This window comes from Bos indicus x Bos taurus, chromosome 6 (genome assembly GCF_003369695.1).
Source record: "Bos indicus x Bos taurus breed Angus x Brahman F1 hybrid chromosome 6, Bos_hybrid_MaternalHap_v2.0, whole genome shotgun sequence".
Classification (NCBI taxonomy): Eukaryota; Metazoa; Chordata; class Mammalia; order Artiodactyla; family Bovidae; genus Bos; species Bos indicus x Bos taurus.
This window is the reverse complement of record NC_040081.1, coordinates 83,965,785-83,990,281: the sequence shown is the minus strand read 5'-3', so window position 1 is coordinate 83,990,281 and position 24,497 is coordinate 83,965,785. Positions and strand designations below refer to the sequence as shown.

Sequence of the window (24,497 nt, the reverse complement as noted above, 5' to 3'; positions counted from 1 at the left end):
TTTTATGTTAATGTACATCTCTATTTCTTTCGTGAATGCTCTGTTAAAATCTTATCTACATTCCATATTACATTTAAAAAATATTTTATTTATTTTTAGGAGGTCTGCCTATTTTTGGATATTAATCATTTTATCTAAGCATATATGTTATTTGATGAACATCTACTGGATACTAAGAACTTTGATAAACATTATGAAAAACAAATATAGTTCTTGTCTTCAGGTTTAAGTAACTCATATTTTCATTGGTATGATAGAACCCTCCACAGAACAGATTCAAATAGAAATCAATATGATAATTTCTATTAAATTGAAAATGAATATTGATGATAGTATATATTATGGGCCATAAAAAAAAGATTAAAGAGAAGGGTTTAGGTTAAAGATTAACAATTCCAGGGAAGGGTTTATGAAGGTCATAGTAGTTAAGTTGGACCATGAAGCATGGATAAACATTAGATAGTAGAAATGGCAGTCCTGGGTGTGTTAATCTTAGAGGTAGGAAAGCACTTGCCATTCAAGGAATGTGTGTGTGTTGGTCGCTCAGTCATGTCCAACTCTCTGCAATTCTGTGGATTGTAACCCAACAGGCTCCTCTGTCCATGTCCATGGAATTCTCTAGGCAAGAACACTAGAGTGGGTTGTCATGCCCTTCTCCAGGAGATCTTCCTGACCCAGGGATCAAAACCAGGTTTCCCTGCATTGCAGGCAGATTCTTTACCATTTGAGCTACCCAGGAAGCCATTCAAGGAATAGAACTGTGAGAAATAGCTCAAGGGAAGTCAAGTTTTAGGTAAAGTCATTGTGAAGATAATAAATGTCCTGTACACTGTGTCAAGCACTTGGCCTACATGGCCAATTGATAACAATTGGTTGATAACAATTACCTTACATGTACAATCTTGTTAGATTCCATTCTTACTTAAGAGAAAAGGGATGCTCAGAAAGATTTATGCCAAACAACTAGTTACTAGTGGTCCTGGCCTTGGGACAGAGGTCATGCCCTTCCTGTTAGAGCATGCTGTAATGGAACAGTATTGTAAAAAGAAATGGCATTCTGAGGACCTTGAATATTAACCAGTGAGGTTTCTATTTTATCCTGAAAGCAAGTGAGAGTTTTGATGATTTTTAAATGAAGAAATGTTATGAATATGTTTTAGGAAGATGAGTCATACCTATTAATATTATCATTCAGGTCCGTGTTCAAAAGTTTCCTCCTCAGAGAGGCCTTTCCTGACCACCATAAAGATAGCCTCCCACCATTTTCTACCCAATTATTCTGCTTTATTTTCTTTACAGCTTTCATAAATATCTCATATTAAGTATTTACTATTTTCTTGATTCACTTAGTAAAATAATGCTTGACTAGATTAGTTAACTCCACTTCCCATGAAGAATTATCAAAATAGAACTGATAAATCTTATACCAAAACCCATTTCCATCAGTAAATCCATTCCTTCAAAAATGTGCAGAGAGTCCAGGGAGAATTTTTAGATTTAGTGTGTTTCAAATGAGTAATGCTGTGGCAAAATTATTTTTTTTAATTGAAGTATAATGGCTTTACAGTTTTGTGTTAGTTTCTGCTATAACATGAAGTAAATCAGCTATATATATACATATATCTCCTCTCTCTTGAGCCTCCCTCCCATCCCATCCCACTCTTCTAGGTCATCACAGAGCTCCCTGTGTTATATAGAAACTTCCTACTTAGCTATCTGTTTTACGCATGGTAGTGTATATACTGTAACAGAATTATTGTATTAAAAAAAAAAAACCCACAATGTACATTTAAGTCCTTTGTCAGAGACTGCTCTGGTAGGTACAGTTGGTTTCACTGAGGAGGAGCCACAGTATCAGGAAAGGGGTGGATGGAATCTGAGTCAGAACACTGATTCACCAATTTGTGGTGATATTTCTTGGGTGGACCTGTCAGATGACCAATCCACATTATGTCTATGTCTTGGTATCCAACTCAAAGAGAATTTTCATTTCTTTCTTTAAATCACAGATCCAATTTGTCATCAACACTTGTTAAACAAGTTTACTTTTAATTGCTTTCTGCTATTGCACCCAGCCCTTAAGATCCCAAGTATCACTGTGGTTAGTACATTTACCTGAGAACCACTGATCAGGACAAAAGAAGTACAGAAGTTTCCTTTATCATTACTAACATCAACAGCCATTGTATCAGTACATTATGTACAGGTAAGTGGAGACTTGCTTGACTAAAATTCTGACATAAAAAGAATTAACACTTTCCCCACTATGACTCCCACCCAAGGGGTGCAGTAAAACAATTGAGTTTGAGGGGGATTCATAATTTTTCCACAGCAGTTTGGATTTCCTGCCTGGGAGCAACCCTCTTATTTACATGTTGTACCTGGGATCTATAGTTTTTTTTTTTAGCAATCTGGGGAATGCTTCAAAAAGCTAACATGCCGCTTAACATTCTGTGAATGAAAAACAATATTAATGTGTAACTGCTTTTTAATTAAAACTTTTTAAAATTTTATATTGGAGTATTTAGTTGATTAATAATGTGTTAGTTTCAGGTGTACAGCAAGGTGACTCAGTTATACAAATATATGTATCTCTTCTTTTTCAAATTCTTTTCCCATTTAGGTTATTACAAAGTATTGAGCAGAGTTCGTTGTGCTACACAGCAGGTCTCTTGTTGGTTATCTATTTTATATTTTTATTTATTAAAAAATGCTTGGAGTATGATTGCTTTACAATGTTGTGCTATTTACTACAGTACAGCAGAGAGAATCAGCTATACATGTACATATAGCCCCTCTTTTTTGGATTTCCTTGCCATTTAGGTCAATGTGTGACTATTTTAAAGTGGAGAGAAGGAAGCAGAGATAAGTTTCTTCCCTCATAAAGCTAATGTTAAATTGTTATTGGTGGTAATGATTATGAATCCTTCATTTTTGTTTAATATCTGTGCTTTCTGAAGTGCTTTCATGGATATAACCTTGAATCTCACAGTACCATTGCTTCATAAGAGTTCTCTATAGAATAATATATAAAATTATGTATTTTTATCTGTAAAATGTTCATAAACTAGAATAGTGTAACTATGTATAGATATGTGTTACCTCAAGTATCTAATTAGATTATTACTTCATCATGTGAACAATCATTATTCATGCCAACCTTTTAAAAACATGCATGGAGTTTTCATTACAATGTATACAATATACCAAAATTAACTGATCCTAATTTATAATATTTATAACATTATAAATTAGGATAACTGAAGTACAAACTCATACTTTACACAAATATTTGTATAAAAAATGTGCATCCTAACATAATACTCTTAATTAACTGTGCTCCAATATAAAATAAAAATAAATTCATGTAAAAATATAATTAGAAAGAGCATGCTCAGTCAGGGGAGTGCTGGAGAGGATTTAGCATATGCAAGCTATTATACATAGAATGGATAAACAACAAGGTCCTACTGTGAGGCACAGGACACTATATTCAATATCTTCTGATAAACATATTGGAAGAATATGAAAAGAATGTATATATATGTGTAACTGAATCACTTTCCTGTATAGTAGAAATTGACACAACATTATAAATCAACTATACTTCAATGAAATAAATTTTTCATTTTTAAAAAAGAAAGAGCATGCTCACTGCGATAGAGCAAACTAAGAATATTTTTATTGAACTAAAGTAAATACTGTTATGTGATTTCTTTTTTATTAAAAATATTATGATATTTGTAACCCTGATATTTTCTTATTAGTCTCATCTTTGGTCTATCAGTAAGGAAAGAGCGTTCACACACACTTAAAAGCGGAGAAGAAACAAAAAGATTGTTTTGTTCTGTTTCATTTTGCCTGTAAGCTAGTCATCACTTTTATGCTGGGCGGGTAATATTATTTTTATTTATAGAGCACCTCCTCCTTCTCCGTCATTCTGACACTTGTGTGAAGTCCTAAACTGAAAGAGTCCAAAGGATTAAGCCATTGTTTCTAAGCACAGCTAGTTAGCCAGGAAAGGTTCAGGCCCTAGTTCAGTGAGTAACTTCTCAGGGTGAGGCAATAATCTGATTGCCTGGGGCATCTTGGGGGAATCTTAAAGCATGGTTGCCTCTGAAGGTGCATTTGATGAGACCTTAGGTAGTCTGTGGCTGCACAAGAGTTCTGAGTGATGAAAGACCAAGAGGAAGAGAGGAAACACTACAAATGAAAGTCAAGACTTCAAAACCGTATTTTTCAGTTTCAAATTCTTTTGTAGGGCTAGTCCAATGAAATAGGAAAACTCTTAAAGCTATGTTTTAGACCCTTGCCACAGAAGCTTTGCGAATTCATTGCAGGGAGATGGGCACTGCTCTGATCCAATATGGCACTTCATATTTGTGGGTGTTCTTTTTATATAATAAGGACATAGTAAATAACATAGGATCATAATCATAGGATAAAAATTATAAATTCTCTTCTCCTCCTGCCCCCCCCTACCTGGCAAGGTCTTCACTTACTTTTTCCACTACCCATTGATCAGGGGAGGGAACTAGAGTCTAAGTAAAGGTAACTTGGCACCAAGCATCATAACTCCTGAAAAATAATTTCATAGCACAGATCCAGAGAGGTTCACTCATAAGCTTTAAGATAAGCTCATAGGCTTCACCTCCTTTTTCCCCTTTCTTCCTTCTTTCCTTCCTCTCTCCTTCCATCCTTTCTTCTTTCCTTCCTTCCTGTCTTCAAATGTCTTTTGCTACTAATGTGTTTAGAGTGTGGATATTCTAGGTGTGAGCAAGAGAAAATAAATAAAGATTTGGAATGGCTGACTTTTCTAATATGTCTTTCTTATTCATATTCTTTACTTGCAGACCAGTGACATTTTCTCGGACATCTTTGCCACTGTGGGTGATTTTCCTCATTGTGTTTGGAGTGGTGGCAATCCTAGGAACCACTATTGGTCTCCTAGTTCATTTTCTGGCAGTAGGTTGGTAAAGAAAACATTTCTATTTCTTTAAGTTTGTTGCAATCTTCATTTCAATTTCTACAAGACAAAGAAACAATTGCAAACAACAAATAATCTCCTTTTAGAAAGGCCATTAATGAATGACCCAAGATCCCAGAAATAAGCATTGTCAACATTTGTCAGTGTATTACAGACATCTTTTTGAATATACACAGGTAACATAATGTATGCTTTATAAAGACATGAGTGCATAGATAATTGGTAAAAAGTGAAAGTTGCTCAGTTGTGTGCGACTCTTTGCCACCCCATGGACAACACAGTCCATGTAATTCTCCAGGCCAGAATATTAGTGGGTAGCCCTTCCCTTCTCCAGGGGATCTTCCCAACCCAGGTCTCTGACATTGCAGGTGGATTTTTTACCAGCTGAGCCACCAGGATTCTTTACCAGCATAATGTATGCTATATAAAGACGTGAGTGCATGGAAAATTGGTAGACAGTCAGAAAAAGTAATCTACCAAGATGGTATCAAGGGTGTTATTTTATATTGATAATTAAAATATTATACTCATTGTATGTGACGAAGAGAGAAGGAAATGGCAACCCACTCCAGTACCCTTGCCTGGAAAATCCCATGGACAGAGGAGCGTGGTAGGCTACAGTCCATGTGATGAAGAGAAATCAAAGAATATTGAATTTTGACTATTTGTTTCTTGATAACAAAGATATTAACAATAAAAAGTCTTCTCTACATACATTTTAAAAAAGACTTTGGAAAACAAGAGAGAAGTTGGAGTCACTTTTAAAAATCATGTGTTTTAACTTTAGACATTATGTTATTCATATCCTGCTATGAAAGTTTAAAAATAAGTACACAGACTTTTCATTTGTCTGTCACACTTCCCAGTAGTTTGTTACCAATATTATTATTTTTCACTGTCAACATTTATAGCACTTTATTTTGGTTTACAATTATAATTACTACAGTTTTGGAGTTTTGAATGAATATATTTTCATATTCAAATATTCATATGCTCACCATTACTCCTTTATCCATGACTTTGCTATGCTTGGATTTTTTTTCTCCTCCTAAGCTTCATATCAGAGAAGGTGATGGCACCCCACTCCAGTACTCTTGCCTGGCAAATCCCACGGACGGAGGAGCCTGATAGGCTGCAGTCCATGGGGTTGCTAAGAGTTGGACACGACTGAGCGACTTCACCTTGTCTTTTCACTTTCATGCATTGGAGAAGGAAATGGCAACCCACTCCAGTACTCTTGCCTGGAGAATCCCAGGGACGGGGGAGCCTGGTGGGCTGCCGTCTATGGGGTCGCACAGAGTCGAACACGACTGAAGCGACTTAGCAGCAGCAGCAAGCTTTATATACTTTAGTTTTAAGAGTCAAACTGTTACAGCTTTTTATAAAAAAGCAAGCCTTCCTCCGCTACCCTTATTTCCCATTTCTCAGAGCAACCGTTTTCAACTGTTTGGTTCTTAACATTGCTGCTGCTGCTAAATCACTGCAGTCATGTCCGACACTGTGCGACCCCAGAGACAGTAGCCCACCAGGCTCCCCGTCCCTGGGATTCTCCAGGCAAGAACACTGGAGTGGGTTGCCATTTCCTTCTCCAATGCATGAAAGTGAAAAGTGAAAATAAAGTCGCTCAGTCGTGTCCAACCCTCAGGGACCCCATGGACTGCAGCATTCCAGGGTCCTCTGTCCATGGGATTTTCCAGGCAAGAGTACTGGAGTGGGGTGCCACTGCCTTCTCCGCTTAACATTGCTATACCTGGACTTTTCAACTATCGATATGTATTTACTTTCTACTATTCATGTCATACTTCTTCACTCCCTGGCTACATGGTTGTTGATTTGGAATTTCCCTTTAGCGACTTTCTAAGAGTTATTTTCAACTGTCGACTGTGTCTAACCCCCAATACCTGAATTTCCTTTTTATTATTTTATTCACTTAACTGTGGGCTTCTCTGATAGCTCAGATGGTAAAGAATCCGCCTGCAGTGCAGGAGACCTCGGTTCAATTCCTGGGTCAGGAAGATCCTCTGGAGAAGGGATAGGCTATCTGCTGACGTATTCTTGGGCTTCCTTTCTGGCTCAGCTGGTAAAGAATCCACTTGCAATGCAGGAGACCTCGCTTCGATCTCTGGGTTGGGAAGATCCCCTGGTGAAGGAAAAGGCTACCCATTCTAGAATTCTGGCCTAGAGAATTCCATGGACTATATAGTCCTCAGGGTCTCAAAGAGTCGGAAAGCAAATTTCACTTTCACTTAGTTGTGGAATGTATGTTCCAGAAACTTTCAGGGAAGTTTACATTTTGACATGTCTGAAAATATCACAATCTACTTTTGACCTTAATTAACAGTATAGAATTCTAGGTTGAAAAATGTTTTCCTTTTGAATTTTGAAGTTAGAGCTCTATAATCTTCATGTTTTATAGTTTCTGCCAAGAATTCTGATGACATTTTGATTTCAAACTTTTGAATGAAAACTCTTCTCCTACTCTCCCATCTTCTGAAACCTTATTGGATTTTTTTTCTTTGTCCCCAGTATTTTGAAATTTTATGGTAATTTGATATAATCTAGATCTTATTTTTATTCATTGTGCTGGCATTTAATGGATCCTTTCAATCTAGAAAGTGAAGTGAAGTGGGATTCTTGGGATTCCCTGGTGGCTCAGATGGTAAAAGCGTCTGCCTGCAATGCGGGAGACCCGGGTTCGTTCCCCAGGTTGGGGAGATCCCCTGGAGAAGGAAATGGCAACCCACTCCAGTACTCTTGTCTAGAAAATTCCATGGATGAGGAGCCTGGTGGGCTACAGTCCATGGGGTCACAAAGAGTTGGACACGACTGAGTGACTTCACTTTCTTTTCTTTCTTTCAATCTAGAAACTCATGTGCTTCAGTTCCTGAAATTTTTCTTAGATTTTTTTCTTCGATAATTTTCTACCCTTTTACCCTCTTTCTGGGGCTCCTGTAATTTGGATATTAGGCTTCCTAAATGTAGTCTCTAATTTTCTTATCTGTTTCTTTCTATTTTTCCATCCCTTCATATTTTTAAAAATGACTTTCTTGGTCATTTTCTCAAGTTTATCTTCCAAACTTCTACTGAATTCTTTGTTTCTGCAGTTATATGTATAACTGCTTTTTAATTATCTGGTTATTCCTTTATATAACATCTTGGTTTTATTTCTTACAAAATTTTCTCTGAATATAATAATCTGTCTTAGTTTTTAGTCTCTTTCTTCAAATGTTTTCTCTGTTTATTTTGGCAATATTTCATATTAGATACTTGTCTCAAATATATGTTAATCTTTCAGCTCAGTGTCTGCTAATATTTAGGATTGGAGGTTAAAGAGCTGACTGAAACTCACTATGAAAGAGATATCTGTTGACAATGGTTTTAACTATAGACTGTGCTATTTAGGTGGTTTTGTTGAGAGAATTCAAGTTACCAATACGTTTAGATATTTTTTCTTGAACTGGTCAGAATTCCTCGGTGTAGAGAAACTTCATTTGTTTTACATGTTTTAATGTTTTACATTATTGTTTACATTTGTTTTACATGTTTTACATATTCTGGGCTAGGGGAAAAATGAAGTGGGGCAGGGGAAGAATTCAGCATATACATTTTTAGAATGTGCACATGCTTTAAACAGTGTCTCAGTTTTCACTGCTGCTGCTGCTGCTGCTAAGTCACTTCAGTCATGTCTGACTCTGTGCGACCCCAGAGACGGCAGCCCACCAGGCTCCCCTGTCCCTGGGATTCTCCAGGCAAGAACACTGGAGTGGGTTGCCATTTCCTTCTCCAATGCATGAAAGTGAAAGTGAAAGTGAAGTGGCTCAGTCATGTCCAACCCTCAGCGACCCCATGGACTGCAGCCTTCCAGGCTCCTCCGTCCGTGGGATTTTCCAGGCAAGAGTACTGGAGTGGGGTGCCATTGCCTTCTCCTAATCCAGAAAATTTAGCAGTTGGGGGAGACACTGGGATCTAGTTGCGTCAATCATTTAGAGCTCTTTAAATTAAGCCTTCCCTTTTCTTTTGGTCTTTTTCTGAGCTTAGAGAAAGGAGAATGTTGTAGTCCCACAGCCTTAAGTAGAAATGTTCTCTTAAACTCTATTGCACCTAGAGCACTCAGTACAAAAAATACAAACAAAAAACCAAAACCCAATCCTTCAAAACCATGTGTGTGTAAATTGCAGGGTTTCTATACAGAAATAAGTTGTAAGTAATCAAGTCATGGAAAGGTTGTAAAATAAATCTTTCTGCACCTTATCTTTCTCAATTCATATTTGCATTTGGACTACTTTAGAGATGAGAATGTTAATCATAAGGTGCAAATATGTGCTTTAGATTTTTCATCTCTAAGGGGTTATTTTCATCTCATCAGGTACCAACAGAGTACAAAGGCTATATTCACAGTGATCTTAGCATACTGAACAACCTCAGTGGTATATTAGGCTTCTTGCATAGAATTAAAGTAAGAATAGAATACTCAGGAAATTATTTCCTTGGACTTCCCAGGTGGTCCAGTGGTTAAGAATCTGCCTACTAATACAGGGGGCACAAGTTTGAACCCTAGTCTGGGAGATTCCACATGCCGTGGGGCCGCTAAACCCATGGGCCACAACTACTGAGCCTGTGCTCTAGAGTCCACACACTACAAGGCAAGCCACTGCAATAAGAAGCCCTTGGACAGAGGAACCTGGTGGACTATGGTCCATAGTGTCTCAAAGAGTCTGACACGACTGAAGCAACTTAGCTCGCATACAAGCACAACAACTAGCGAGCAGCCCCCACTCGCCACAGCTAGAGAAAGTCCACCGGAAGCAATGAAGACCCAGAGCAGCCAAATATAGATAAACAAAATTTGAAAAAGAATTGATTTCCTTGTTCTAGGGGATAGTTTCTCAGCCTTAAATATCTTAGATATTAAATGTTCCAGTTTATCCACCGGCTCTGGGAAGGTGCTCCTTGCAATTGTAATAAAATCAGTTTGGATCTGGCCAACTTATTGATTTACACTGAAGAATAGTCATGACTGACTATTATAATAAGTAGAGATATTTCAGTTCAGTCAGTTCAGTTGCTCAGTTGTGTCCGACTCTTTGCGACCCCATGAATCACAGCACACCAGGCCTCCCTGTCCATCACCAACTCCCGGAGTTCACTGAGACTCATGTCCATCGAGTCAGTGATGCCATCCAGCCATCTCATCCTCTGTTGTCCCCTTCTCCTCCTGCCCCCAATCCCTCCCAGCACCAGGGTCTTTTCCAATGAGTCAACTCTTCGCATGAGGTGGCCAAAGTACTGGAGTTTCAGCTTTAGCATCATTCCTTCCAAAGAAATCCCAGGGCTGATCCCCTTCAGAATGGACTGGTTGGATCTCCTTGCAGTCCAAGGGACTCTCAAGATTCTTCTCCAACACCACAGTTAGAAACCATCAATTCTTTGGTGCTCAGCCTTCTTCACATTCCAACTCTCACATCCATACATGACCACTGGAAAAACCACAGTCTTGACTAGATGGACCTTTGTTGGCAAAGTAATGTCTCTGCTTTTGAATATGCTATCTAGGTTGGACATAACTTTCCTTCCAAGGAGTAAGCGTCTTTTAATTTCATGGCTGCAATCACCATCTGCAGTGATTTTGGAGCCCAAAAAGATAAAGTCTGACACTGTTTCCACTGTTTCCCCATCTATTTCCCATGAAGTGATGGGACCAGATGCCATGATCTTCGTTTTCTGAGCTTTAAGTCAAATTTTTCACTCTCCACTTGCATTTTCATCAAGAGGCTTTTTATTTCCTCTTCACTTTCTGCCATTAGGGTGGTATCATCTGCATATCTGAGGTTATTGATATTTCTCCCGGCAATCTTGATTCCAGCTTGTGCTTCTTCCAGTCCAGTGTTTCTCATGATGTACTCTGCATATAAGTTAAATAAGCTGGATGACAATATACAGCCTTGATGTACTCCTTTTCCTATTTGGAACCAGTCTGTTGTTCCATGTCCAGTTCTAACTGTTGCTTCCTGACCTGCATACAGGTTTCTCAAGAGGCAGGTCAGGTGGTCTGGGATTCCCATCTCTTGAAGAATTTTACACAGTTTATCATGATCCACACAGTCAAAGGCTTTGGCATAGTCAATAAAGCAGAAATAGATGCTTTTCTGGAACTCTCTTGCTTTTTCCATGATCCAGCAGATGTTGGCAATTTGATCTCTGGTTCCTCTGCCTTTTCTAAAACCAGCTTGAACATCAGGAAGTTCACGGTTCACTTATTGCAGAGATATTTAGAAATCTAAATAAAGAACTAAAGGATGCATTGTGAACAATGAATTATGAAAAATAAAATTGAACATCTTCAAGGTCTATTTTTTGCTACCTATAGTAAAACCTAGTACATTACCACTGCAAAGCCCTATCTCTATGATAAATGATCCATGACCACAAACCAGCTAACAACAATTAACAATGTTCACTCGCAAATGATTATTTATAACTACACATTTTCAGCATTTTAAGAAGTTTTCAACTTCTTTTTCCCTCACTTTTCTCACTGTAAAATATTTCCACCATATTTATAATGACAATGTATCAGTTCAGTTCAGTTCATTTCAGTCACTCAGTCGTGTCCGACTCTTTGCAATACCATGGCCTGCAGCATGGCAGGCCTCCCTGTCTATCATCAACTCCCAGAGTTTACTCAAGCTCATGTCCATTGAGTCGGTGATGCCATCCAACCATCTCATCCTCTGTCATCCCCTTCTCATCTTGCCTTCAATCTTTCCCAGCATCAGGGTCTTCTCTAATGACTCTGTTCTTTCCATCAGGTGGCCAAAGTATTGGAGTTTCAGCTTCAACATCAGTCCTTCAAATGAAAATTTAGGACTGATTTCCTTTAGGATGGACTGGTTGGATCTCCTTGCAGTCCAAGGGACTCTCAAGAGTCTTCTCCAACACCACAGTTGAAAAGCATCAATTCTTTGGTGCTCAGCTTTCTTTATAGTCCAACTCTCATATCCATCCATGACTACTGGAGAAACCATACCTTTGACTAGATGGACCTTTGTTGGCAAAATAAGGTTTTTAATATGGTGTCTAGGTTGGTCATAACTTTCCTTCCAAGGAGTAAGTGTCTTTTAATTTCATGGCTGCAGTCACCATCTGCAGTGATTTTGGAGCCCCCAAAAATAAAGTCTGACACTGTTTCCATTGTTTCCCCATCTATTTGCAATGAAGTGATGGGACCAGATGCCATGATCTTGGTTTTCTGAATGTTGAGCTTTAAGCCAACTTTCTCACTGTCCTCTTTCACTTTCACCAAGAGGCTCTTTAGTTCTTCTTCACTTTCTGCCATAAGGGTGGTGTCATCTGCATATCTGAGGTTACTGATATTTCTTCAGCAATCTTGATTCCAGCTTGTACTTCATCTAGCCCAGTATTTCTCATGCTGTACTCTACATATAATTTAAATAAGCAGGGTGACAGTATATAGCCTTGATGTACTCCTTTTCCTATTGGAACCAGTCTGTTGCTCCATGTCCAGTTCTAACTGTTGCTTCCTGACCTGAATACAGATTTTTCAAAAGGCAGGTCAAGTCGTCTGGTAGTCCCATCTCTTTCAGAATTTTCCACAGTTTATTGTGATCCACACAGTCAAAGGCTTTGGCATAGTTAATAAAGCAGAAATAGATGTTTTTCTGGAACTCTCTTGCTTTTTTGATGATCCTGCAGATGTTGGCAATTTGAAGTTGGCAGATCCTGTGCCTTTTATAAATCCAGCTTGAACATCTGAAAGTTCACGATTCACATACTGTTGAAGCCTGGCTTGGAGAATTTTGAGCATTACTTTACTAGTATGTGAGATGAGTGCAATTGTGTAGTAGTTTGAACATTCTTTGGCATTGCCTTTCTTTGGGATTGAAATGAAAAGTGACTTTTTCCAGTCCTGTGCCCACTGCTGAGTTTTCCAAATTTGCTGGTATATCGAGGGCAGCATTTTCACAGCATCATCTTTCAGGATTTGAAATAGCTCAACAGGAATTCCATCACCTCCACTAGCTTTGTTCGTAGTGATGCTTCCTATGGCCCACTTGACTTCACATTCCAAGGTGTCTGGCTGTAGGTGAGTGATCACACCATCGTGATTATCTGGGTCATGAAGATCTTTTTTGTCTTGTTATTCTGTGTGTTCTTTCCACCTCTTCTTAATACCTTCTGCTTCTGTTAGGTCCCTACCATTTCTGTCCTTTATTGAGCCCATCTTTGCATGAAATATTCCCTTGGTATCTCTAATTTTCTTGAAGAGATCTCTAGTCTTTCCCATTCTATTGTTTTCCTGTTTCATATTTTATTTTAATTATGGTGTCTGCCTTTCTATATTCATACAGAACTTGTAGTTTAACAGTTAAATTTATCATTTAATTATGTCCTTATTCGTATCTCATGTATACTTTTTTCCATTTTGAGCCTGTCTCTCCCACAAGATAATCTTCAAAGGCAATGATCATATTACAAAATAATGCTAACGTTTTTTTAGTGTTTACTATATGCTAAGCACTACTATCCATTATCTAGCATATTCCTAGATGCTTCTATCTATCACATATTAGGAGTAAGATGCATTATATATCAAACAGCATAATATCTATAAAAATTTAGGAAGGAAATGTAATGGATTAGATGTGGGCTTCAGGGTCAGACAGGTCAAGAGGTCAGGTATTGATACTTGGCTCTTTTTAGTAGCTAAATGATGCTAGGTAAATTACTGAATATCTCTGAGACCACATTTCTCTTGAAAAATGGGTATTCTTCACATGGTTTTTATAAAGTATCTTCACATACTACTACTACTACTAAATCACTTCAGTCGTGTCTGACTCTGCGACCCCATAGACGGCATCCCACGAGGCTCCCCCATCCCTGGGATTCTCCAGACAAGAACACTGGAGTGGGTGGCCATTTCCTTCTCCAATGCATGAAAGTGAAAAGTGAAAGTGAAGTCACTCAGTCGTGTCCGACTCTTCTCGACCCCATGGACTGCAGCCTACCAGGCTCCTCCGTCCATGGGATTTTCCAGGCAAGAGTACTGGAGTGGGGTGCTAATGCTAATAATTTTTAAAATATTTACTTTTTATTTATTTGGCTGTAGAAGGTCTTAGTTGTAGCACATGGGGATCTTTGATCTTTGTTGCAGCATGCAACATCTTTAGTTGCAGCATGTGGGATCTAGTTCCCTTATCAGGGATCAAACCCAGAGCCTCTGAATTGGGAACACAGAGTCTTAGCCTCTGGACTACCAGGGAAGTCCCAAAAATTTTTATTTATACTCCAAAAATTGATTATTCTAGACAGATATCATTTATAGCATGTCCTAGCTTCCCTCATAGCTCAGATGGTAACGAATCCACCTGCAATGTAGGAGATTCCGGTTCAATTCCTGGGTCAGGAAGATCCGCTGGAGAAGGGATAGGCTACCCACTCCAGTATTCTTGGGCTTCCCTTGTGGCTCAGCTGGTAAAGAATCTGCCTGCAATGTGGGAGATCTGGGTTTGATCCCTGGGTTGGGAAAATTCCCCTGGAGAAGGTTACGGGCTACCCACTCTGGAGAATTCTGGAGAATTCCATGGACTATACATACAGTCCATGGGGTAGCAAAGGGTCAGACTCGGCTGAGTGACTTTCACTTTCATCTGTCTCAATCAAGATGTAACTCTTCTTTCTGACCTTTGTCTGAAATGGATCTGCTCCATTATTGGTCTTATAAATACTTTCCACAAAGCGCAGTTTATCTAATCAGCTGCCCCAGAAAGGTTCACAAGGCTTGTAAATATCTAATATGAACATATTATTTACTATTAATAGCTGGTATTACCATGTAATTTATATTTGGATTTGAAATCCATTTCACTTAAATAATCTTTGGATCATTTCCTTATCTCACAGAAAACAAGACCTACTATTACCAAGGTAGCTTTAAAGTGCTGAATATCCCATATAATAGAAATTATGAAAAGGAGACATCACCAGAAAATAACTATCTTAGCAAAATTCTTGAGACGAAGGTAAAGTAATATTTTCTTATATTTAGTTCATTGTTAATTCTCTGAAACATAAACTTATTACTGGAATTTAATGTTTGACTCTATGTTCTCTTTAACAGATGTCTGATGCATTTCAGAGTTCTAGCATTTACAGACAATACATCAATTCTCAAGTCATCACACTGGTGTAAGTAACTAATAACTGTAAGAAAAGCTATCAACCTATCACATATATCATTATATTTCAAATGCCACTATAAAAAGAGTCTGTTGACATATTACAATCATTAGCCAGTAAGTTACTAATGAATGACATCATCCTAAGCCAAATATCAGGCTAATTGTTTAGTGTACAACTAAAGCACAGTTTGAGCTATTTAGTTAAGTTCATTTTTAGCGACACTGAGAATACATTATTTCTTAAATCACATATGAATCATTTCTCTAGTATTTAAAGTTTTTATGTTCAGCAAATACTAACTGGTCTCTTAGACCAATGTTTGATGGCATAACATTTTTATTTAGCTGTAACATAAATACATATGTTTTTTCATGTTTTTCTATTCTTGCAAGTTAGCTAAACACCTTGGAGAACTGCCCTAGAGTTCTTTTACAGTAGAAAAAAGCATTTCTACACCAGACTTTGATTCCAAGGAAATCCTTTTAGTGGCCAGAACAAGAAGCAAAATAGCTGTGCTGTGTTTTCTGCAAGAGTTTGCAGAAATATGGACTACTTAATGGAGCTCTGTGTGCTATACTTCGTCACTGTTGTGTCTGATTCTTTGCAACCCCATGGACTGTAGCCTACCAGGTTCCTCTGTCCATGGGGATTCTCCAGGCAAGAACACTGGAGTGGGTTGCCATGGCCTCCTCCAGGGAATCTTCCCAACCCAGGGATCAAACCCAGGTCTCCTGCATTGCATGTGGATTCTTTACTGTCTGAGCCACGGGAAGCCCAAGAATACTGGAGTGGATAACCTATACCTTTTCCAGGGGATCTTCCCGATCCAGGAATTGAACTGGGATTCCTATATTGCCAGCAGATTCTTTACCAGCTGAGCTACCAGGGAAGTCCAATGGAGCTCTAGAATACGAGTTAAACAACCTGATCCAGCTTTGCTACTTAGTAACCCTAGAGTCTTGAGTGAATCACTACATCACTCTGACTCTGCTTTCCTGTCTGTAAATAGTGATAATAACACATACACTGCATTCCTCATAAAACTATACTTAAGATCAAAGAAGATAATGTGTATGGAAATATTTGCAAGTAAACACTTTTCCAATGAAGGCTATTATTGCTTTTACCTTAGTCAAGGCCATCAGACTATGTCTGCCCTTCTTCTGCTGCTCCTGAAACTCAAGGGGACTCCTAAATTGCAAAATGGTTCAAAAGCTCAATTAGAATTAATTTTGGGAGTTGATTTTAGTATTGGAAACAGTGGGAGGCTAACACTAAAGGATATCTTTCAAACAGGACTGCAACCACCCCAAGGCTTCTGCTTGGTTTTCCCACACACATAACTTCAGGTATCTATTGGAAGTGTGAGCCCATGGAAAGTGATGGAGAGGCTATAGGTCTGAGGTTTTCATTTTGGCACAGCTTGCTGATGGCTCAAACAGTAAAGAATTTGCCTGCAATGTGGGAGACCTGGGTTCAATCCCTGGGTCTGAAAGAGCCCCTGGAAAAGGGAATAGCAACCCACTCCAGTATTCTTGCCTGGGAAATTCCATGGACAGAGGAGCCTGGTGCGCTACAGTCAATGGGGTCACAAAGAGACACGACTGAGCATCTAATACTTTTGACTTTCAACTGGTACTATAATCAAACTTGTATTAGCTGAGTGCTACCTAGGAATGACTATTTATTTACGTAACAAAAGATAATCATTCATTAGAAAGATCTAAAGCATAATAATACCACTTCAGACACTAACCTCGGAGATGCTCAACAATTCTTACAAGTCCATTAGCCCGCCTCTTGCACTGCCCCCACCCACATTCCAATACCAACCAAATCTGTCCTGAACATGACAGTCAGGTTAATCTTCCACAAGCACAGTTTTATTCAACAACTTCTCTTTACCACTACCCCTTGGCTAGTATTCAAATCCTCTTCCATCTGAACTCAGTCTCCTAGACACTGTTGTCACTGGCCAACTGGGCACGGAGACAGAGTGCATAGTGTAATGAGCCTGGGTTAGACAGTCAATTGTACTGTATCTGGATCTTAGTTTAATTACTGTGTGATCTTTAGCACATTGAATGTTTGCATGCTTATTCATGTCTGACTCTTTGAGACCCCATGGACTGTAGCCATCAGGCTCCCCTCTTCATGGAATTCTCCAGGCAAGAATACTGGAATGGGTTGCCATTCCCTTCTCCAGGGGATATTCCCAACCCAGAGATTGAACCCAGGAAACCAGCATTAGCAGGAAGATTCTTTGCCACTGCACCACCAGGGAAGCCTCTGAGCACATTGGGTAGACTTTCAAAGTCTCAAGTTTTCCTTGTCTGCAAAAGGAAGGTAATGACACCTAAGGTGCAGGGTTGTTGTAGAGACTAAGTGTGATAATAAACGTCATAATGTAGTACCTGGAACACTGCAGATACCCAGTAAATGCTAATTAATATTATTGCTACTCAGTTATTCTGCAGTACTATTCCTCCTTTGCTCTGCCTGATAGCAATTTTTGCTTGATGATGAAATAGTGATAAAAATATTTTAAGGTCTAGTGTGTATGTTACCTCTTCGATAAAAATTTCTCTGATACTTTAAGTAAACCATGACTTGTCTTATTTGCAGATAAGATAAACATCTTATTGCTTTGCCTCACTAATTTATTATAGTCATTTGTATAGATGTCATCTCTCTTAGAAATCTGGAAACTTCTTGAGAGTAGGAACTCTGTTATAGTCACCCTTGTATCACCCCATAACACCTAGTCACTTTTCATAGCAGCTCAATAAATGACTGATGAATGTAGGAATAAATGATCCCGGTTCTTATATGATACTTTTACTCTGTGCCTCAAGCCTTTCCTACATTTTTAGATGTGTAGAACCACTTGTCTTCTAAACTGAATAGCTGTATGCATACGAGCAAAGGTAGGCAGCTGGATGATCCTGTGATTAACTTAAAGAGAAGGTACTACAAACACCTACAAAAGAACCGAAGTGAAGATATAAGAGGTCAAGGAATAAAGACAAAATGTTCATTTTTAGCAACATGTGAAACTTTTACTGTGTTTTTAGTCCTGCTGACAACAGTGTGACAGCACATATATGGCTGGTATTCAAGGCGCCCAAATCAATGAAAGAAAACACAAGAAGAGGGATTGAAAGCATCTTACGTCAAATGCTGAGGAACCACTCAGGATCCTTGACCACAGATCCTGATTCGCTTACACTTGAGGGTAAGCTTATGTACTAGATGGAAGTAGTGTTACTCTCACCTTTTTATCCTGGACATGTATCACAAGCACCAAGCACAAAGCTGATTCCTATTTTTTTAATGAATAAGTCACAGTTTTATATCAGAGCAACAATTTATATTCTTCATTATTAAAACACACTTAGATCATAATAATGCCACACCGTAAAATTAGTTCTCTGAGGGAAAAGCTGCTCTTTATTCTAAAGTAAATAGTAAAACTTTGAACAATCCTTACAGTAGTGATGTATTCTTGTATTCTTTTCATGATCTCCTATAACTTTCAGAAATAGGATTCGATCAGCCATTATAAGACAAGTCAATTTTTAAAAGTTATTTTTGTTTACTGACAGGAATCAGGTTCACCTGGAGGTCTTCCTGTTCTTCAAAGGAAGTATACTAGCAATTTTCCACTTTGGATGATATAGAATACAATTCCAATTAAATGAAGTCTCTCATGTGGAACTATGAAGATAGTATTTCCATATTGCGCATTCATATATAGTAAAAGAACAATTCAAATAAGCCAATATTTTCTCCCTTCTGTTGACACTTTATCCTGAGATTCAAAATTATTTCTCTCTGGACCTACCATCACCAGCCCCAGGGTCAGTGATTAATGCTAGTAATTAAATTTACAATGAGCCTTTTCTTCTATTTCAGAAATCAGTAAGGCCAAAGCTGAAAAGATAATCAACAACCGTAAGTTCAGATACTTTTTAATTAAATGTATGTGATGATGTAAAACATACCGATCAAGATTTGTTATTCTCAATCAGACACAGTTCTAGTTGCTTTACATGTAACTCATTCAATCCTTACAACAATCCTAGATAAGTATTATTATTATTTCTTTTGGAAGGACTGATGCTGAAAAGTTGAAGCTCTAGTATTTTGTCATCTGATGTGAAGAGTAAACTCATAGGAAAAGATCCTGATATCAGGAAAAATGAAAGGCAAAAGGAGAAGGGAATGGTCAAGGATAAGATGGTTAGATAGCATCACTGACTCAATGGACATGAATCTAAGCAAACTCTGGGAGACAGTGGAGGACAGGGGAGCCTGGCCAACTGTAGTCCATGGGGTCACAAATAGTCAGATACAATTTAGCAACTGAACTACAAAAATTATTATTCCACTTTAGAGATGGGGAACTGAAGCATACAGAAGTGAAGCAATTTCCTCAAATTCATACAGCTTGTAAATGATGGGGCCAGAATTCAGACCAGGGAGTCTGGTTGCAGAGTCCATGTACTTAATGGTGTCTTTATCCACCTTGCACAGTTTCCATATCCTCCAAGTGTTGAAGAGTCTTGGAGATAGTATGATGGGTAGGAAGGTGATCCAGGGGTTGCTAGTAATTCCTGTGTAGATTACATTCTGTTCCTTTCAGTGAGAGACACTGTCAGATAGAACAACACAAGAATAACTGAGCTGAATCTCAGTTTTGTAATCAAACAGGATCTTTCTATTCTCAACAGTATAACACTGACTCTTTCTGACAGGCTGTGGGAGACGACCAAGGATGTCAGCTACATATGATAGAATCAGGGGTGGATCCACTGCTCAGGAAGGAGAGTGGCCCTGGCAAGCAAGTCTCAAAAAGAATGGCCAGCACTACTGTGGAGCATCTTTGATCAGTGACAGATACCTGTTGACTGCAGCTCACTGCTTTAAAAAGTAAGTTCATCATATTGCCTGGGGCTAGGGCTTCCCTGGTGGCTCAGTTAGACTGCCTGCAATGCAGGAGACCTGGGTTCGATCCCTGGGTCAGGAAGATCCCCTGGAGAAGGGAACAGCTACCCACTCCAGTACTTTTGCCTGGAGAATTCCATGGACAGAGGAAACTGGTGGGCTACAGTCCATGGGGTTGCAAAGAATCGGACACAACTGAGCGACTAACACTTTCTTTCAGGGAGGCTAAAGTTCCAGTTTACACCTGTTATCCCAGTGTAATCATCAATAGGATTCCTTCTCGTTCTCAAGTGTTCTTGTTTGAAACACAAATCATATGATAAGCCAATCTAAGGCTTTCCTACCTTATTAGTAAGATTGGAAAAAGTCATTCATTCTTGACATTTTATTTCTCACATGTTTCTTATCTCTCATCACTTCATACTCAAGATATCCCAAATGACTTGCAATTGTTATCACACAAAATCCTGTTTCATACCTCCTTCCCACTCTGCACCTGCCTATCTCCTTCTCACTCTGCACCTGCCTATTTCCTTCTCTCCTTGTCTTTTAGGCAAGTATGACTCAGCTCTATAGTCTCATCAAAATGCTACTTTTCCTAAGAAATCTTCCAGTCCCAAGAGCATGCAGATTTAAGTCCTCCTATTTTGTGGTCACACAACCATTTAGGGAATTAAAACTTTTTGTGTTCATGCCCATCTTTCATTAGATTTAAATTTCTTGAAGGCATGAACTATTTAATTTCTACCTCTTAATCATCTTACATAGTATAGGTATAAGGACTCAAAGAAGATTTTTCAAGTGAATTTTAAAAAATCAGATTGTACCACTGCTAATGGATTGCAAAGCAAGAAATTGTCATTAATGTCATGAAAAGACTATAACTGATGCAGCCTGTACCTCTATTTCTCTGAAATAAAAGCAAACTACATGATTTTTATTTCTTTCAGTTCACAAGATCCAAGGAACTATACTGTCACCTTTGGTACCAGAGTAAATCTCCCCTATATGCAACACTATGTTCAGCAAATTTTTATTCATGAAAACTACATCAGGGGTGAACTTCATGATGACATTGCAGTTATATTGCTTACTGAAAAAGTTTTATTTAAGAACGATGTCCATTCAGTTTGTCTTCCTGAAGCCACACAGATTTTTCCACCAGGTGAAGGAGTTGTTGTCACAGGATGGGGAGCACTTTCATATGATGGTAAGTTAAGTTTTGAGTAGGAACTTAATTTCAAGGTACAAAAGAAACAAGAAAAAAAAATGATCCAGGGATAGAACGAAAGGATCATTTAGCCCTGGAGGCCCAGTACTTCGAGGAAATTGTTCGAGGAAGGTGCATATGAAGTTATGACTTTGCAAATCCTTGATTTGGAACATTCCAAGGAGACCAATTTGGTAGAGGAAACCCCTTGACCTGGAGAACCTAACTAAAAAGGTGCTGCTGCAAAGATGTAAGAAGGGAAATAAGGTCAAAGGAAGACAGCATTAGAAAGATGTTTCAAATTATTCTTTAAAAATATATTCTTTGGTTAGAGTGAGGGAAAGGAGCTTTTTCATTCTTAGAATGTGAAAGTGAAGTCTCTCAGTTGTGCCTGACTCTTCAAAACCCCTTGGACTGTAGCCTATCAGGCTCCTCCGTCCATGGGATTTTCCAGGCAAGACTACTAGAGTGGGTTGCCATTCCCTTCTCCAGGGGATCTCCCCAACCTAGGGATTGAACCCGGGTCTCCTGCCTCACTGGCAGACACTTTACCATCTGAGCCACCGTGGAAGCCCAATTCTTTACAAATTTCTTTTTCTTTGGTTTGAGTGATGGAAAGGGGCTTTTTCAGTCTTAGAATAAGCAGAGTCAAATATAAGTCTTATACAGAGAGGACAAAGCTAGTTTTCCATCCTGCTCTGCTACAGAGCAGCTCTTTTGCTGATAGTGTTCGTGTCCATTAGGTGAATATCCAGTATTACTTCAGAAAGCACCTGTGAAGATTATTGATACAAACACTTGTAATGCTTGGGAAGCATATAATGGGATGATACAAGACACAATGCTATGTGCTGGCTACTTAGAAGGAAATATTGATGCATGCCAGGTAAGTCTGGATATTATTCACACTGACCATATAGTATATAAGCAACTACTATTTTATGTAAATTATCACTATGAAAGTAATTCTGTGCTTCAGTTAATTTACTCTTTACAGTCCAGTCAAACTCCCTCTCGGCTCTGGGACTAAAGTAATTCTCCCCTATATGCCACATGTGTTTATAAGTGTTTAATAAATACATGTTGGACTAACTCTGAGTTAAGCACTGACTGAAGTCCTTTACAAATATGAATCCATTTAATCCTCATCACAACTTTGTGATGTAGATGCTATCATTACTATCATTTTATAGATGAGGAAATTGAGGCAGAGGAAGGTAATTTGCAAAAGGGCACAAAGCTAGCATGCAGGAGATCAGGTATATAAATCAAAATAGCCTAGCATCACAGTCCATACTCTAAGCAATATTTCACTAAATTCTCAGTCTCAGAAATGTTTAAATTACTTCTAGACTATTTCTTTTACTTTGTAGCCTCATGGGCTACAGTTTTGTTACATTTTTCAGATATGAAGCCTGCTACTCCAAGTATATCCATAATATATGTCTCCCAAAGTGTTCTGATGGAATGCTTATCAGTTCATGCTTCAAGACTCAAGTTTACCCCAAAGAGCCCCAGTGAATATATAGGCTAGTCCATCACAGTTGAGGTTAGACTTACATCATACACCTTCCGACAGTCTCTATGAAGCGTAAACCACAAATTCATCTGGGCTTACTACTTTATGTAAGTAAAGTATCAAGGTAAATTCTCATAATGACAAATATTTTTTATTTAGGGTGACTCTGGAGGACCACTAGTTCATCCCAACTCTCGAAATATTTGGTACCTTGTTGGAATAGTGAGCTGGGGAACAGAATGTGGTACAGTCAATAAACCAGGAGTCTATACACGAGTGACTGCCTACCGCAACTGGATTGCCTCAAAGACTGGTATCTAAGAGGAAAGCATCTTATAGACCCTGTTTTAGGTCATTTTGGCCTCTTACTCCTAAGCCTTATTTAACATGTATTTTAAATTGGTGTGTATAATAATTATGTTGAAAAAACTGTGGTTTTGAGGGAATATTTATGATCTTTGAGAAGACTCGACTAGACAAAAAATCTCATGTTTAGTTGAGAAAAGCCTAACTAAAGAAAATGTTCCTATCAAAATGTACCATTTCTATTTGTTTTCTATTTCTCGCGCCCACAACATGGTTATCTCTCTACACCGTAACACTCTTGGTTTTAGTCATTCAGACTTTCTGGAATTGAGAAAATATGTCCTTGTCCACTGCAGGTTAGCAAGCAGCACTCTAGGAGACTAGAACCAATACCTTCTGAGAGTTGGTTGGAACACACTGGATATGCCTTCCTTTCTATCTTTTGTGGAAGGAATGTAGCTATGAATTAAATCTGGTCTGAATTTAGGCATGGCTTAGAGAGTCTCCTATTTGTCATGGGATCTTGATCAACTCCTGAAATCATTGTTTAAGAATTTCACCATAAGCAACATTAGGCAAAAAAAACACCTTTTTGACTCACAGAAACCAGGTACACTAATTTTGCTTTGTTCATACAGGCTTCTGTGGAGATTCTTCATTTGTAACATGTATAAAAAGAGTAGCTATGAACCATGAAAGTATATTTTAATTAAAACAAATTAAAAAACAAACTCTCTTTGTTCAATATGACAATTTTTTTTTCTTCTTTTTTGGTTTGTTTTCTAGAGTCTTACTGTTGACCGTCTCTCTCTTTTTTTTTTTCCCTGTTATTCTTGCCACTTGGTTCATAACTTGGGAGAGGGCTCCAGGGTGGTAAAAAAGCTACCTTGTTCATTCTATTAATTTCTGAGAGCTTAATATTGAAACTCCAACTAAAAAATTCTTAATTTATCTACTTAAACATTTGTAATATATAGAGAAACTACATGTAATTTTGTTCTGTGTTTTCCAAGTCTCTAGTAAATTTGTTATCATATTTTACTAATTTAAAAAATAAAAAAGAAAGATAAAAAGCAGAAAAGAAATCTACCTCAAGGCTGGAGAGAGAAGCTTGGGCAAGTGGGTGGGGGAGTAAGGGGTAGGGAGGTGGGGGTGGGGGTGGGGAAACAGTGGGTGGGATCCTCAAAGGGCCCTGTAAGCTGGAGGCTCCTGGACACACTTGAGGATGATGCTGGCCCAGCCGCATCAGAATTGAGGCCCCAGACAGCCTGTGGAGTTTGGTCAGGTTATCATGCACAATCTGAATGAATTTCAGCTTGGAGTCT

General features: G+C 38.5%; 1 protein-coding gene across 1 annotated transcript; it reads left to right on the top strand.

Annotated features, from left to right (window-relative positions):
- The first annotated feature begins 2,078 nt into the window (after positions 1-2,078).
- On the top strand, positions 2,079-23,903 carry LOC113894727 (transmembrane protease serine 11B-like protein). Its single transcript, XM_027545400.1, has 10 exons — positions 2,079-2,206; positions 4,854-4,969; positions 14,912-15,030; positions 15,129-15,196; positions 18,265-18,425; positions 19,106-19,144; positions 19,948-20,122; positions 21,088-21,347; positions 22,091-22,233; positions 23,026-23,903. The coding sequence occupies exons 1-10, from the start codon at positions 2,199-2,201 to the stop codon at positions 23,185-23,187; spliced, it is 1,251 nt and encodes a 416-aa protein (XP_027401201.1). The 5' UTR covers positions 2,079-2,198; the 3' UTR covers positions 23,188-23,903.
- The last annotated feature ends 594 nt before the right edge of the window (positions 23,904-24,497 follow it).

What these genes read in the sequence shown, in the direction of transcription:
- LOC113894727 (XM_027545400.1), top strand. An exon ending in GGGAGCACTTTCATATGATG is followed by an intron (nt 21,348 to 22,090) that starts GTAAGTTAAGTT and finishes CGTGTCCATTAG; the next exon opens with GTGAATATCCAGTATTACTT. An exon ending in GAAATATTGATGCATGCCAG is followed by an intron (nt 22,234 to 23,025) that starts GTAAGTCTGGAT and finishes TTTTTTATTTAG; the next exon opens with GGTGACTCTGGAGGACCACT.